This window comes from Caretta caretta, chromosome 2 (genome assembly GCF_965140235.1).
Source record: "Caretta caretta isolate rCarCar2 chromosome 2, rCarCar1.hap1, whole genome shotgun sequence".
NCBI classification, from domain to species: domain Eukaryota; kingdom Metazoa; phylum Chordata; order Testudines; family Cheloniidae; genus Caretta; species Caretta caretta.
The window spans coordinates 239,199,588-239,212,862 of NC_134207.1; the positions used below are offsets into that span (position 1 = coordinate 239,199,588).

At 42.9% G+C, this 13,275-nt stretch overlaps 1 protein-coding gene across 2 annotated transcripts in view; it reads right to left on the reverse strand.

Moving 5' to 3' along the window:
- Positions 1 to 341: 341 nt before the first annotated feature.
- The window catches only part of MAP3K8 (mitogen-activated protein kinase kinase kinase 8), a 33,430-nt gene continuing 20,496 nt past the window's right edge, over positions 342 to 13,275 (reverse strand). For both annotated transcript variants that reach the window (XM_048837771.2, XM_048837770.2), the window contains exons 3-8: positions 12,915 to 13,079; positions 10,854 to 11,115; positions 7,339 to 7,445; positions 4,319 to 4,471; positions 3,380 to 3,626; positions 342 to 1,779 (exon numbers count right to left, since the gene is read on the reverse strand). In XM_048837771.2, coding sequence (XP_048693728.1) covers positions 1,646 to 1,779; positions 3,380 to 3,626; positions 4,319 to 4,471; positions 7,339 to 7,445; positions 10,854 to 11,115; positions 12,915 to 13,079 — 1,068 coding nt within the window. In that variant the 3' untranslated portion in view covers positions 342 to 1,645. The remainder of the gene's footprint in view (positions 1,780 to 3,379; positions 3,627 to 4,318; positions 4,472 to 7,338; positions 7,446 to 10,853; positions 11,116 to 12,914; positions 13,080 to 13,275) is intronic.

Here is a 13,275-nt window from a genome sequence, read left to right on the forward strand (position 1 = left end):
AACCCTCTGCTGACTGGAGGCTTAGCACCCCAAGACCTCACCTATCCCCATCCTCCACCAACGTTTATTGAAAGTTGGTACCTTGGAAACTTTTCTAAATGTTGGAAACAGATGGCATGAAGATCATTCCTTTTTACCTGGTAGTTCAGAGAGATTTGGGAGCACCCAAAGAACTGTCACACTGATCTCCTCCAAACCCTCACGTTGTCACTGGACAAGAGTAATTTACATTGGCAGGGGAAGGTGTAAACAGAGTTCCACAAGCCTACTGTAAGCTCTCCCAGTTGGCTCTGCAATTCAGCCATAACTAAATATCCTGAAAGAACTGACAGAATGAACACTTCACAACACAACACATTGGATTTATTCATCCAATCATATTGGTATCAAAGTGAAAATAATCAGTTTAAGATCATCTCTTGGATAGGTGCCATCAAATAATTTACATCTAAAAATGAGGCCTTGCTTCATAAGGGATTTGCCATACAACATACATAGTATGCCATCTTTAACAATGCTTAAGAGAGATATAATCCTAAGCACTGAAGAGTTTTATAAAAGTTTACATTCTCATCCTATGGGATGTACAGAACTATGTAGTTTACACAGTTTTACTATCATCCAAAACATCACGTTTTAGATGTATTAGGCATAGCAAGAACAAGATACATTTTGTTTCCATAGGAACGTAAACACAGCTTGTCACTATTGACATGCTTTCCCATACATAGTTATTAAGTCAGTTCAACATGTACAGTTTTAAAGCATTCTGTTCAGGTTATTAGTGATTAATACAACAATCAGGAATTCTCTCAACATTACTGGCAGCAAACTCATTGCTGCCCTAGACATACTTGCATAGGCTTTAAAGTACATAACGTTCAGCATCACGTGCAGGTTCAGGGCCAGTATGCTTGACTTGTGAGGGGAGGTTGCACTGCTCTCATAGCACAAAGCGGGCCTAAAGCCAGTGGAGGATTCTCCCTTCTCAGAGAACCTCCATGTGCTGTGTGCAGCCACCACAGAAACTCCTTACATACCCCCCACTTTTTCCCTGGTGTGGGAAGAACAGACACAGTGACCAGTACACCCCCGTGCCCCAGTGATGCATAGCTCCAAGGCCCACGGGTGGCTGGCATGGTTCACATCAATCTAAGGGCTGCCCTAATCTGCCCTGAGAGACTGGCCGAAGGCTGAGCCAGCTGAAGATTGGGTAGGATTGCCAAAGATGGCCCAAAGTCTTCCCAGCCAAACTTAACAGTGCGTGCAGCTCAGTCGTACTGGAGGATCTGCCCCCAAATATTCAATTTTTTTCAATGAAAGAATTTTTCTACTTGTATAAAATTTAAATAGCCCACAGCATGTAAAGTGCATGTACAAAAAACACACAGTGCATGGAAAGTCTCCAGATAACAATATTCCCAACAAGGTGTTCTTTTCTCCTTCGTATTGTTGGTTTGCTATCAAGCAACAGGTTATTGCTTGGGATATATTTGCCAGAGTCCACAAATCAGTTAGCTTAACCAGCTGTGCAGTTAAAAGCAGTTCACATTTTACAGCTCAAAAAGGCACTATGTTATACACAAAATTAGCTTGAAGAGACAGATTTCCAACTCTGACCAGCAGACACAAGAAATCACTAGAGTCAGTCATATTCTAATGTTGGTGGTCCCCTAACAATGTTAAAGTAGCCAGCTAAAGCACCAAGGTCTATGTACAGTGACCTTTGCCTTTTTAACAACTCCGATTCCTCCGAACTCCCTGTACACGAAGATGAATCTGAAAAGGAAATAGGTGAAATGTATTAATGCCTTAGAATCCAAGAAAAAAACTCATTTAAAACACTGCCAACATTTTTTAATGGCCTAATTTTTATTTTTACTCTTTTTTGGACTTTTTAAAAAAAGCTTAAATTTTTAAACAAACTATTGTTAAGTCATCGGCATCTCCAGACAAATAAAAGGGCCAGATTCACTCAGAGTGGAGGTGGGTGGGCTGGAACTGGTTCCAGCTCCTAGGTTCCCAGAGCCCTGATGATAGAGCAGAATGAAAATTGTATCTGGTCTCTAAAAGCCCTTATACCAGATGGGAATTGCCAGAGGGAAGCAGAGCTCCATCATCCCCTGACATTCCCCGAAGCCAGGATTCCACAGGAGAGACTGGCGTAATAGAGGGAGCTCTGCTGGCATTATGCCAGTTGAGAACTACCCTCCACTGGCCAGATTACATCTCCATTTAGGCAGTGCAAAATGCAGAATTGGGGCTGGGCCTCTGCTTTACTTAGCACATAATTTCAGAAATTGCCATGGTTCTGAAGAAGCTGTTGCAACCTCAGAACTCCCTTGAGCACTTTTATGAGTGTCCTGGGCACTCACACACCAAACTCAAGAGTCCCAGATTAATGGCCAAATGTCCCTTGATCCTCAGTAGAGCCCTGCCTCTGGAGTACTGTAGCGGCCAAAGGACTGTGCACCTAACAAAGCAAACAGCAGGACGGCGCCATTATAGAAACACAATTTTATTTTTATTACTTTAAATGCTGCTGGGGTTTTGTTGCACTGTATTACTGATTATGCACGTGCACAGGTGTATTTTTAAATTATTTAAATCAAAGTAAATAAAAGAAAGCATTTCATCAGGGTTGGGGCTTTTGTTTGGTTGTGTTTTGTTTTTCTAAGTGCCTATTGCCAGGATGCATCCACCAAATTTTACAAGTATTTGTAGACTACAAATATTTTAAAAGAAAGGAAAAGAGACACACAGTCTTAACAGCTTGCTGGCGACAGATCTCCTTTCGGACCTGATATTATATTCTTGAACCCCGTAAGGTTTTAACTGATTCATGCCTCACCCTTCATAAGCATGTATCACACACAGTATGGTAGGTTGGTATGTGGGTAATCATTTGCTTTTTGTTTTTAAACAGCCCCTTTCAGAGGCCTTCTATGTCAGTGCTGTGACACTCCTCAACTTCATGGTCAAGGTATAAAAGAGTTTTTAAAATAAAACAAAGTCATATTAAAAAACTCCCAAACTAAAAGCTAATAATAAAATGGCCTTATTACTGGAGAGAGTTCAAACAATTCACAAAAGTAATATGTACTTTTAAAAAACTGTCCTGGAGGACTGCCAGGGTTTTCTGGCCAGCTGATTCTTCTGGAATTACAGAATTTAAGCCAAATTCTGGTCCTATTGAAGTGAATGGGAGTTTTGCCACATATTTCACTGACACCTGCATTTGACCTCATCTTGTCAAGATTTTTACTGAGCTCTCGTGTCAAGAGGCCCTGAAGCCCTTTAGCTTTGTTTGTTTCAGTGAATACAATGTAGATAGGGAACACAGTATAAAAGCACAAGAGTGGGAAGCTTGCTGTTGTACCCGCAATGTTTTCTGGCAACTCCAGCTCCTTCCTTGTCAGCAGCCTTTTCCTTTCAAACAGGGCTGAGTCCAGACTTTGGCACCGTGGCTGGTCCTCTGGTGGCGGATGCAAGGCCTCATGTTTTAGTAAGTCTGCAGCAGACAGTCTGTGATTAGGGTTCCTTTCCAGAGCAGCTTCCAGCAGCTCTCTCATGCTGGTGCTGCAATCCTCTGCAATGTCCTCTAACGGGGGCGCTTGCTTGTGTATCTAGCAAACAAGAAGGAAAGACTTCTCAGCATTAAGATGATAACTTCCTCATAGCCACTGGCAGTTTCGACAATCGGGAATTCCCCTCTCTCATAACTCACAAGTTATAAAAACTTGCCACTCTGGCACTGTGCTGAACAGTCACAATGGAATAGGTAATCATGCAAACCTCACCTGGTTTCAGGTTTAAATGTAACCTGAAGATTCAGACTGGTTCAGCCAAAGGCCTGTAAACCTTCTAAGCAAACTGGAGCCCATTTAAGGCATTGTGCATGAGAAATTCGCCAGGCTTCAGTGCAAAACTGGGTGAAATTTAGAGGTTTTTAGTTAATTTTGCTCTGGGTTTTTTAGGTTTCTTCAAACCCCATAACGACAACAAATGTGAACCCACGTGCACTTGAAATGACAGTTTCACACAACTCTAAGATCATCCTCACAGCACATCTAAGTGCCGTAGATCGGTAGCTGTTTAATCTTAATATTGGCTCTCTCTCAGTCTCTGTGTCTCCTCCTAAGTTATCACAATCTGCTTTTCTGCTCTATAATATTTCTTTCAGAGCTGGGCCAATGGCATCATTTCTCTGGCAGCGAATACTTTCAGACTCCCCTGGAAGGTTGGGGATTTGCCAACAAGAACCCAGCGGTCTCTCTCCCTTTGGCTGGCTGATCTAAGCTGTTCTATGGATACTTACTATATAGAGGTATGATGGATATGAGGTGCGAGGGTATCGATTCACCCACGGTGGGCTGCCAGTCTGCATGTGAATGATAGTAGCCCCCATGCTGTAGATGTCCGCTTTTGTCGTGTGGCCTCTGCAGAGTATCACTTCGGGGCTCATGTAAATCTGGGAAGGGCATTCAAAGGAAGGTGAGCCTCTGCTTTTGCCTTCCCTCTAGGTTAGGCACCACAATTGGATAGTGATATCCCCCCCCCTCCCCATTTGTTCAAGTGTACACCCTACATGTCCTCAAAATGCAGCCATCACACTTTCCAGTTCAGCCAGGAGAGAACTTCATTTGGAGCAAGTCAGCTCCATTCAGTAATCAGCTGGCCAGGCTGCCTGAGGCACTCCCTCTTGCTGGTGGATGAGGATGCTGTCTGCACAGCACTCCCACAGCTCATGGGCCTGGAGAGCTAAATTTCAATAGGCCATTGCACTGTCCACCCATTAGGTTTGCAGGCCAGTATATTTGCTTTAGTGTACATTTCACCCTCATCCAACACCCTCTAAAAAACTGGTAAAACAGCACTGGCATTATCCGAAATCATCCTGCAATAAGAACGGCAAAGAATCCTGTGGCACCTTATAGACTAACAGACGTATTGGAACATAAGCTTTCATGGGTGAATACCCACTTTGTCGGATGCATGTAGTGGAAATCTCCAGAGGCAGGTATAAATATGCAAGCAAGAATCAGGCTAGGGATAACGAGGTAAGTTCAGTCAGGGAGGATGAGGCCCTCTTCTAGCAGTTGAGGTGTGAACACCAAGGGAGAAGAAACTGCTTTTGTAGTTGGCGAGCCATTCACAGTCTTTGTTTAATGGCTCGCCAACTACAAAAGCAGTGAATGGCTCGCCAACTACAAAAGCAGTTTCTCCTCCCTTGGTGTTCACACCTCAACTGCTAGAAGAGGGCCTCAACCTCCATGACAGAACTAACCTCGTTATCCCTAGCCTGATTCTTGCTTGCATATTTATACCTGCCTCTGGAAATTTCCACTACATGCATCCGACGAAGCGGGTATTCCCCCACGAAAGCTTTTGCTCCAATACATCTGTTAGTCTATAAGGTGCCACAGGACTCTTTGCCACTTTTACTGATCCAGACTAACTCGGCTACCCCTCTGATACCTGCAACAAGAACTTAACCTTGGCATGCTCTGTGTGGCAAGTCACACACAGCATTACCACCAGTTACCACTCAGATAACAGAGCTGTGATTGCAGTATAAATACCTGCCGAGACAGAGAGAATAGCAGTAACCATCCCTCTAGGGCTTTCAGAGGGGACACAGGTCGGTCAGTGGCAGCTAAGCCATCCACTGATGGCACAGCAACCTTGCAAGCCAAGCAGGCAGTGCTGAGGGTGAGGTTGGAGGGAGATGAAGGCCAGCAGGAAGCACAGCATAAGTCTTTCCCTCTAGGCCCTAAAATTCATGGGGTAGCCTGTGCGCATTCCCACAAAGCTTTACCTAAAGTTTGAGTCTCCCCATCCCCATTCGCCACAATCCCACCTAGGTCTCTCACGAGGCTGCAGTGCACCAACAGCAGAGCAGTCACAGAGGACTATTGCCCCCCCCCCGTGTCTTTTTTTTATTTTTTCCCTCCAAAGAAGGTGGAAGGTGTGTCTATGCACTAAGGGACTGGATGAATTTGCGTATGCCTTGTGAAGGTACAGGACTGTGAGCACCTAACTGGCTTCACACTACAGAGTCATTTAATCAATCCCACACAAATAAGCAAGTGTGTTTTTCTCATTAAGCTGAACTTGGCTCATGCACTCTTGGTCTAATTCCAAGCAAGCCTAACTCCACCTTTCCATGTCACAAACCTAAATATTCCCCATTTACACACATCTTCTCCCTCCCTTGGAAAGTCCCCGTCAGGATTTCACCTCTTTCCTACCACACAGCTCCATAACCAGCATTGTCGTACAGAATGAAAAGGCATTTTGTCAGCTTAACGGCACAGAGCTAGTTATTTTTAGTAAGGTAAAAATGTCTCAGTTCTGAACTCTTCTGACTGGGAAGCCAGAAAAAATGTTCCAGCATCCTCCTCAAACAAAATGTTCTCTGAAATATCAGTTGCGTCTTTGAAACGTACTAGTCTGTGCTGCCCTAGCAAGTAGCACGTCACTCCTCTGGAGAGGGTTATGTAAACGTTTCCTTTAAACACATACTTATTCTTTGCTCGGAAAGGCTATCAAAATGACAAGAATCAGCATTCCAGCGGAAACATTTCCTGTAGCACAGCCTCTTTGGCAATACTAAGCAAGGCCATGCTTTCTTCGTCCATCCAAGCCAACTGCCGCTTCTCGGTCGCTAAGCAAGGCCCCAGTCTTGGAAAGACTTAAGCCTGTGAGGAGCCCCATTGGCTTATCCAAGAGCTTACATCTGTGTGTAATCGGGGCCTAAAATCTATTTTAGACACCTATATGGGGGAATGTCAGGTTTGAGGATCCTGCTGGGGCTTAAGCAAAAGCTAGGCACCAGGTGTCAGGATGGAGGTGGATTTGCGCGTGCTCACCAGCAGAAACTTAGGCACCTAGGGGATTTAGACGTCTACAGGGTTGGGTGCAGCTGAGCAGGGGGTTTGGGATCCAAATGTTGGATTTAGGCATATAACTCCTTTTGTGGAGCTATCCCTCGGAATAACACACCAGCCCTACTGAGGTCAATGGGAGTTTTACCATTGGCTTTAGTGGGACCAGAATTTCGCCCTTGGATCTGGATTTAACCATAGTTAGTAAATGGACAAGTTTGAGGATAATAAATCAAATTCACAAGATAGAACAGTCACACTTCCCCAGTCACTAATCTAAAAAGTCAACTGTAATTAAGACTATGTCACAAAATGAATTAAGTGTGAGAAAAACTGATTTTTAAAAAATGATAAAACATTAATTTCACTGAAGTCTTCTGGAAAGTCTATTGCATTGTAACGATTCTCAATGATGCAATCACAGGGCTTTTCCTTGTGCACACATTCCTACCTCTGTTCCTCGGAGGTCTTTGGGGTAGTAGGTGTCGTCAGTCATTTGAACACTTAGACCAAAATCCACCAAAACGGCCTTAGTTGACATGAAAACAATGTTGCTGGCTAAAGGTAAACAAACAAAAAAGACAGGGTTTTAGGTTCTAGAAAGCTGGTGCCATTTATTGTGCAACAAACATCGTGTGCAGAACTAGAATGGGAAAAGGGAAGACAGCCCAAGCTCTAGCTCTAAACATATATTTAGCCTATATGTCACTTCACAGATCAACACTATCACCGGCAGCAAGTTATTTAGCTCTAAGTATTACATGGATCTTAGAGGTCAGACTATTTTCCAACAGTGAAAGCCAAAGGCATGGCACTGACAATTCCACAAGGGTCATCTCGAGGTGTTTGGGCGTCATGAAGCAGGTAAATGGTATAGCCTCCAACTCCTTAGGGGTCCTAGGATTCAGAGCGGAGAGGGATTTCACATGTAAGGGTTTTTCTCTCTGCAGAGCTCTGAGCCCTCAGCCTCACTGGCAGCTGTCATCATTCAGTTGACATGGTCCCACTGGCTTCCACCACCACCCCTGTGCCTTACTGCCCCTCCTGTACAACTCAGCAGTGCGGAATTGAATTGAATACTGTTCAGACCAATAACTTCTTGATGGTTTTCCTAGTAAAAATGATTGGGAAGGGAGAATGCACGGAGTGGCTATTCCCCCGGCCACAGGCCTGCTCTGAGTCTCTTTCAAGGTTTCCTACATCCAGGCAGGATTGTCTTTTAAATCAGAGTGCGGGTTACATGCTACAATAGTTATCCTAGAACTTGAATGCAAGTACCAAGTAATCTGCAGAATCACATATTTATTATGTAGTTGTACCTTTCAGGGTAGTGAACATCATAGTTTAAGTTGCAAGAAAAATCATTAGTGTTGTTTCCAATTGCTCTTAACTTAAAATAAATAAATAAATAAAACACCCAACTCTTTGGGGGATGAAACTTTCCATGTTTAAGAACAACTTATGGGTTGAGATTGTTTGTTTGTGTCTGGAAAGTCTCAGCTAAATTCTTGCAAAGCTATTCTTCTTTTCAAATGAGTAGAGGAAGCTATTTGTATTTTAAAATGGGACTTTCTGCTTGCCCAAAACTCAAAAACCAAAACCGCATCCAACCTTGTGGTCCCTGAGAATCCACCTTTGTTCAAGTTGAAAAATGAAGCGGACTCGTCATTTTGCACCTTACTGGTTCTTTAAGTGAGCTTTTGGCTGTTTTTCTGGTTATGAGTCTGCTCTCTGGTTTCACAGATTTATTAACATCTATCTGTTAGCACAGTTGTGAAGATACAGATTAATATGGTATGAAAATGAACAAGAGAGTGCAGAACATGACCCTGCTACAAACACAAGTAGTAACTGAGAGAGGTACCTGAAACTGCACTTATAGTTCCCTAGACTACAAAGTTTGAGATAAGTGCTTGAAATCTTATCTGGGTAAGCTCTAGCACAAGACTTCCAGTAACTCCTCATTTTGGCCGGGCTGCAAATACCAAGGGCCTGATCCTAAGCTCACTCAAGTGAATCAGAGGACTCCTATTAACTTTCATGGGCTTTGGATTGGGCCCCAAAAGAGCAGTTTCTTGATATCACAGCATTTTAGCCAGGGGTTAAAAATAAGGAGCTCAGAGAGGTGCAGCTGAAAGCCAAGGGGGAGTTTCTCCTCCTGTCCCTCGCCTGGGGGAGCTCTGCTCCCCTGAATTTCTCCTCCACTGGGGGATGGCGAAGGGAGGATTTGCTGATAGGGGAATCTGAAGCGGATCCTGGAGTTTGAGATTTCCCCAGCAACAGAATCTGGAGGGGAAAGAAATATTGTCCCAGCTGGGAGTCCTTTTTGACCTCTTCTCCCTTAAAGAAAGATTCATCCCTTCCACAAATGTCCCCTCCCTCCTACCTGGAAGGCGAGAGGGAGATACCCACTGCAACCTGCCCCTCCTCCAAAAGGAGACAGAAGACTTCATTGCCAGCTCCAGAGATTTTACATAAATTCACTTCTGAAACTTCAACTTGTAGAATGGATGAAATATCTAAAAGCTCCAGGAAGCAGAGACAGTCTCCTCCTCCCCATCCATTTACAGCTAGTTTTGCATCAATACACATTCTCCACCATGGTCAAGCTCTTCATTCAGATAGAAACAGGAGGAGGGGAACACCACTGACACCCCCCTGCCCCGCTCAGCACACTGCACACACATGTGGTTTTGTCTGGCTAGCTGCAGGCTGCTTGGCTCCTTTCAGACATAATTCTTCTCTTATCCCCATTCTCCTGACAATGACGCATCTTGTCACCACAAGGTGATGCAATGCATCACCACCACACAGCATCCAAGCTTGTGGTGACAGCCATCGAAACGGGTGCTCTCAAGCCCACGTTTTGATCTACCTAACCAATGCTCCTAACCCAGCCAAAACAGGGAAGTGAAAAGGTGCTGGAAACTTGGGGGGGGGGGGGGGGGGGGGAGGGGAAGGGAATTGAAATTCTTTCAAACCTCAGATATGTATCAATCATTCATATATAGTGTTTAGAAAGACTTAAGTAATTCCATTCTTACGGTCAATGACTGAATTGCTCTGTAAGATATTTACTGGAAAAAAAAGACACACAAAATGCAACTAGGAAAAAAAATGATTTAACTTAATAGTTGTCACTGTTTCAAAGTTTACTTGTAAGATTTTTTTTTTTTTTTAAATCATATGCACAGATTAAGCAGCTCTTGACAAACTACTGTGGCCACCATTTTGTGTATTGTTAATCTAACAGTGAGTTCTAATGTTTCAAACCCCCACGTTTAGCAAGAATCAGCTGCAAAATAAATATTAGAGGCCAAATACTAATTAAGAACCATGCTTCCCTGAGAAAGACAAGCAGGATTTGACCTCTGGTGGTGTTGCTGGGCAGAAGTCATATTTATGGGCTCTAGCACTTACAGGCGCCTTGATAGAAGGTAAACTATAATCCCCAATAAAAAATTAATCATGTGCCTAGTTCAATTACAGAGTGGGAACAAAGTCTCAGAAACAGCAATGCAAAGCCACAACACAAAAACCAACACGGTAAAATGAAAACAGAAGGGCAAACTGTTCACCCTGGGTCAAAACAGACAGAGGGGCAAAGTTTTCGCCCAGTCGATCAGAGTGTATGTTTTAACTCTTCAGGTTCTTTTTTTCATTTTGAATTGGATTACTTAAGGGGCTCTAACGTTCCCGCCCAGAACAAACAGTGATGTTTCAGTGCACCAGAATCATTAAAGAAAAGCAGTAAAAAGATATGTTTAAATAGCTTCTATTCTGAGGGCCTGATATTGTGAGATACTGAGTGTCAGTCAGCCAATGCCCCTCTAAGGCCAATAGGATTTGATGGTCCTCAGCACCTCAAAACTGTCCTCTACAGTAGAAGCATTAAAAAAAAAAGTGTAAGTATTCTGTGTGTAACAAGGAAAAGAAATAGCCTTACAAAGAATGAAAGATACATACGTTTTATATCATGGTGGATGACTCCTTTTGAGTGAAGGAAATCAAGTCCTTTGAGGATATGCTTGGTCACCCAAATGATCTCAAATTCTCTCATAGGCCCACAGCTCTCCAACTTTTCCATGACAGATCCTCCCTCTCCTGCTTCCATAAAGAGATGGATAGTCTCATCCCACAGGATAGCACCATACAACTCAGCAATGTTCTCATGGCGGAAGCGGACCTGGATTTCAACATCTGATGGTTTGAACTGTTCCACTGGGACCTAGCAAGTTGAGACAAAACAGACAGACCAGCTCGAACAAAACTTATTCTGAAGTTAGCCGTTCTATGGCTAGGTTTTCTATATGTAAACTGGTTTCACAAAGGCAAATACAACTATTTAGTCATTAAAATAGGCTTATTTTTGCTCTCTTGAATTGTTCCTCCTTTTGGTTTCAGACACATCCTGTGTAAAACAGACGCAGCTTTTGGACTTATGCCCAAAGAGATTGTACTGTCCCAGACAAAGCGATTTAGCAACGTCCATTCCCATCAAACCCTAAAGGAGTATGCAAAATTCTGACCAGACTTCCTGGCTCAGAAAAAAGAAAAAAGAAAAGAAAAGCTCCATTTTCTGATTAGCCATCTGAAGTCTCATCTATACTCTGAGAATCACCTCCTGCTGCTAACATCTGTCTGAACAGGTGTGGCTGTCCCTACTTACACTTGCAACTAAACAAACAAGTTCAGCAACTTGAGAAACCTGGGTTAAATCCTGATCAAAATCACAAAGCTACCATAGGTACGATGGTAAAGAAAGTCACTGTGAAATGACCACTCGGATTTTGTTTATTCTTTAAGTGGCATTGATAGAAAATACAGAGCTGTGATCTGCAGCTACAAAGGTCAATGGCCATTCTTTTACTCCGCATTCACTGCCCCGAACCAGCTGTTTCAGAGGTTCATTTTTATTTCATTGAGAAGTACTGTTTGCATAGTGCACAGCTACACAATCCTAAACCTGAGGTGTGTTGTGGTTAAGTGCCAAACTAAAGAAGTCCCAGTTTGGGTGCATGGAGTTGAAAAGGGCATGTGAGTCCCTCCTTCCAGCTCTTCTGCACAGGGGAAAGCCAGGTCCATGTTCCCTGAGCAAAGGCAAGGAGGGCACCCACTCTTGGCACTGTTACATGGCCCATAAGGGGGGATGGGAAGGCATGGAGCATGGCTCCACCTGAGCCTTAGTTTGGCCCGATGTGTTTATTACTAAAGACAATATAGTACTTTGAAGTTAAATGCGGAGTTGTTTCCATACAAGAGATGGGCCTGACACAAAACCCTAGGCTGTGGAAAATCATGGATTTTTTTCTACTTATCCTTACAGTACACCCAAAGCAAATATGGAAATAGCACATATTTAGTCTCACTTAAGCAGATATAGGAAAGCATTTATACATGAGCTTAAGTCCCAGTGAAATCAATAGCACGTAAGTGTGTTGCTGAACTGGGGCCTTAATGCAAGCCTCTCTCATTCAAAGGAAAGAGTCATGATGAAATCCTGGCTCCTTTTGAGTCAGCCAATGAGAGTTTTGCCATTGACTTCAATGGGGCTAGGTTTTCATCTCCGATGTTGTGTTATACCGATGGCTGTAAGATTTAATGTAAATACTTCTAAAGAATACTAGTTAAGCAACAGGTCTGCTCAGCACTGCAGTTACACAAATCATTGTATGTTTTCAGAATGCTGAAGCTTTTACCTCTTACATCCCCCAAACGACGGTTTTCCTCTAAAGAAATGCACTTTCTTAAAAAATGCAGAATGCAACATTTCAACATTTTGGCTGACAGTGCAGCAGGAAAAAAAGCCATGCTTAGTAATTCAAACACTAAGCACTCTTCAAAAAAATGAATTAGTACAAATGTTAATTGTAGAACGTCTCCTGCTCCCCCCACTAATCCAATAAAACCAAAAGCGATACCCGCAACTAGCACTGAAATTAAATGCAGAAATATCCTCTTTTAACGCGTTAAATATATCACATTGCACAATATTTATTTGGGGAGAAAAGCACCATGCTAACATACCAGCTTGCATGCCATTCGCTTTTTTGTCTCTCTGTCTTGTGCCAAGTATACTTTCCCAAAAGCTCCTCGAGGAATAAAATCAGAGCCAATATTCCTGTAGGTCAGCTTCCATGGAAACAAAAGTACATCGGAGTCAATTTGATAGCGCCCATTTTTTGGAGTGATCTATAAAAGAAAAAAATAGCAAAGAAACAAATGTTATAAAGGTAGGTACTTCAACTTCAGAAAATTCTACACGTGCAGTGAAAGGGTCATCACTTAAGTCTACATAATTCAGCATTTCCTGATCAACACCTTTGCATACATGTGATTCCTATGATATAATTTAGTCATCTTTATTTAGAAACATAGAATGAGAATA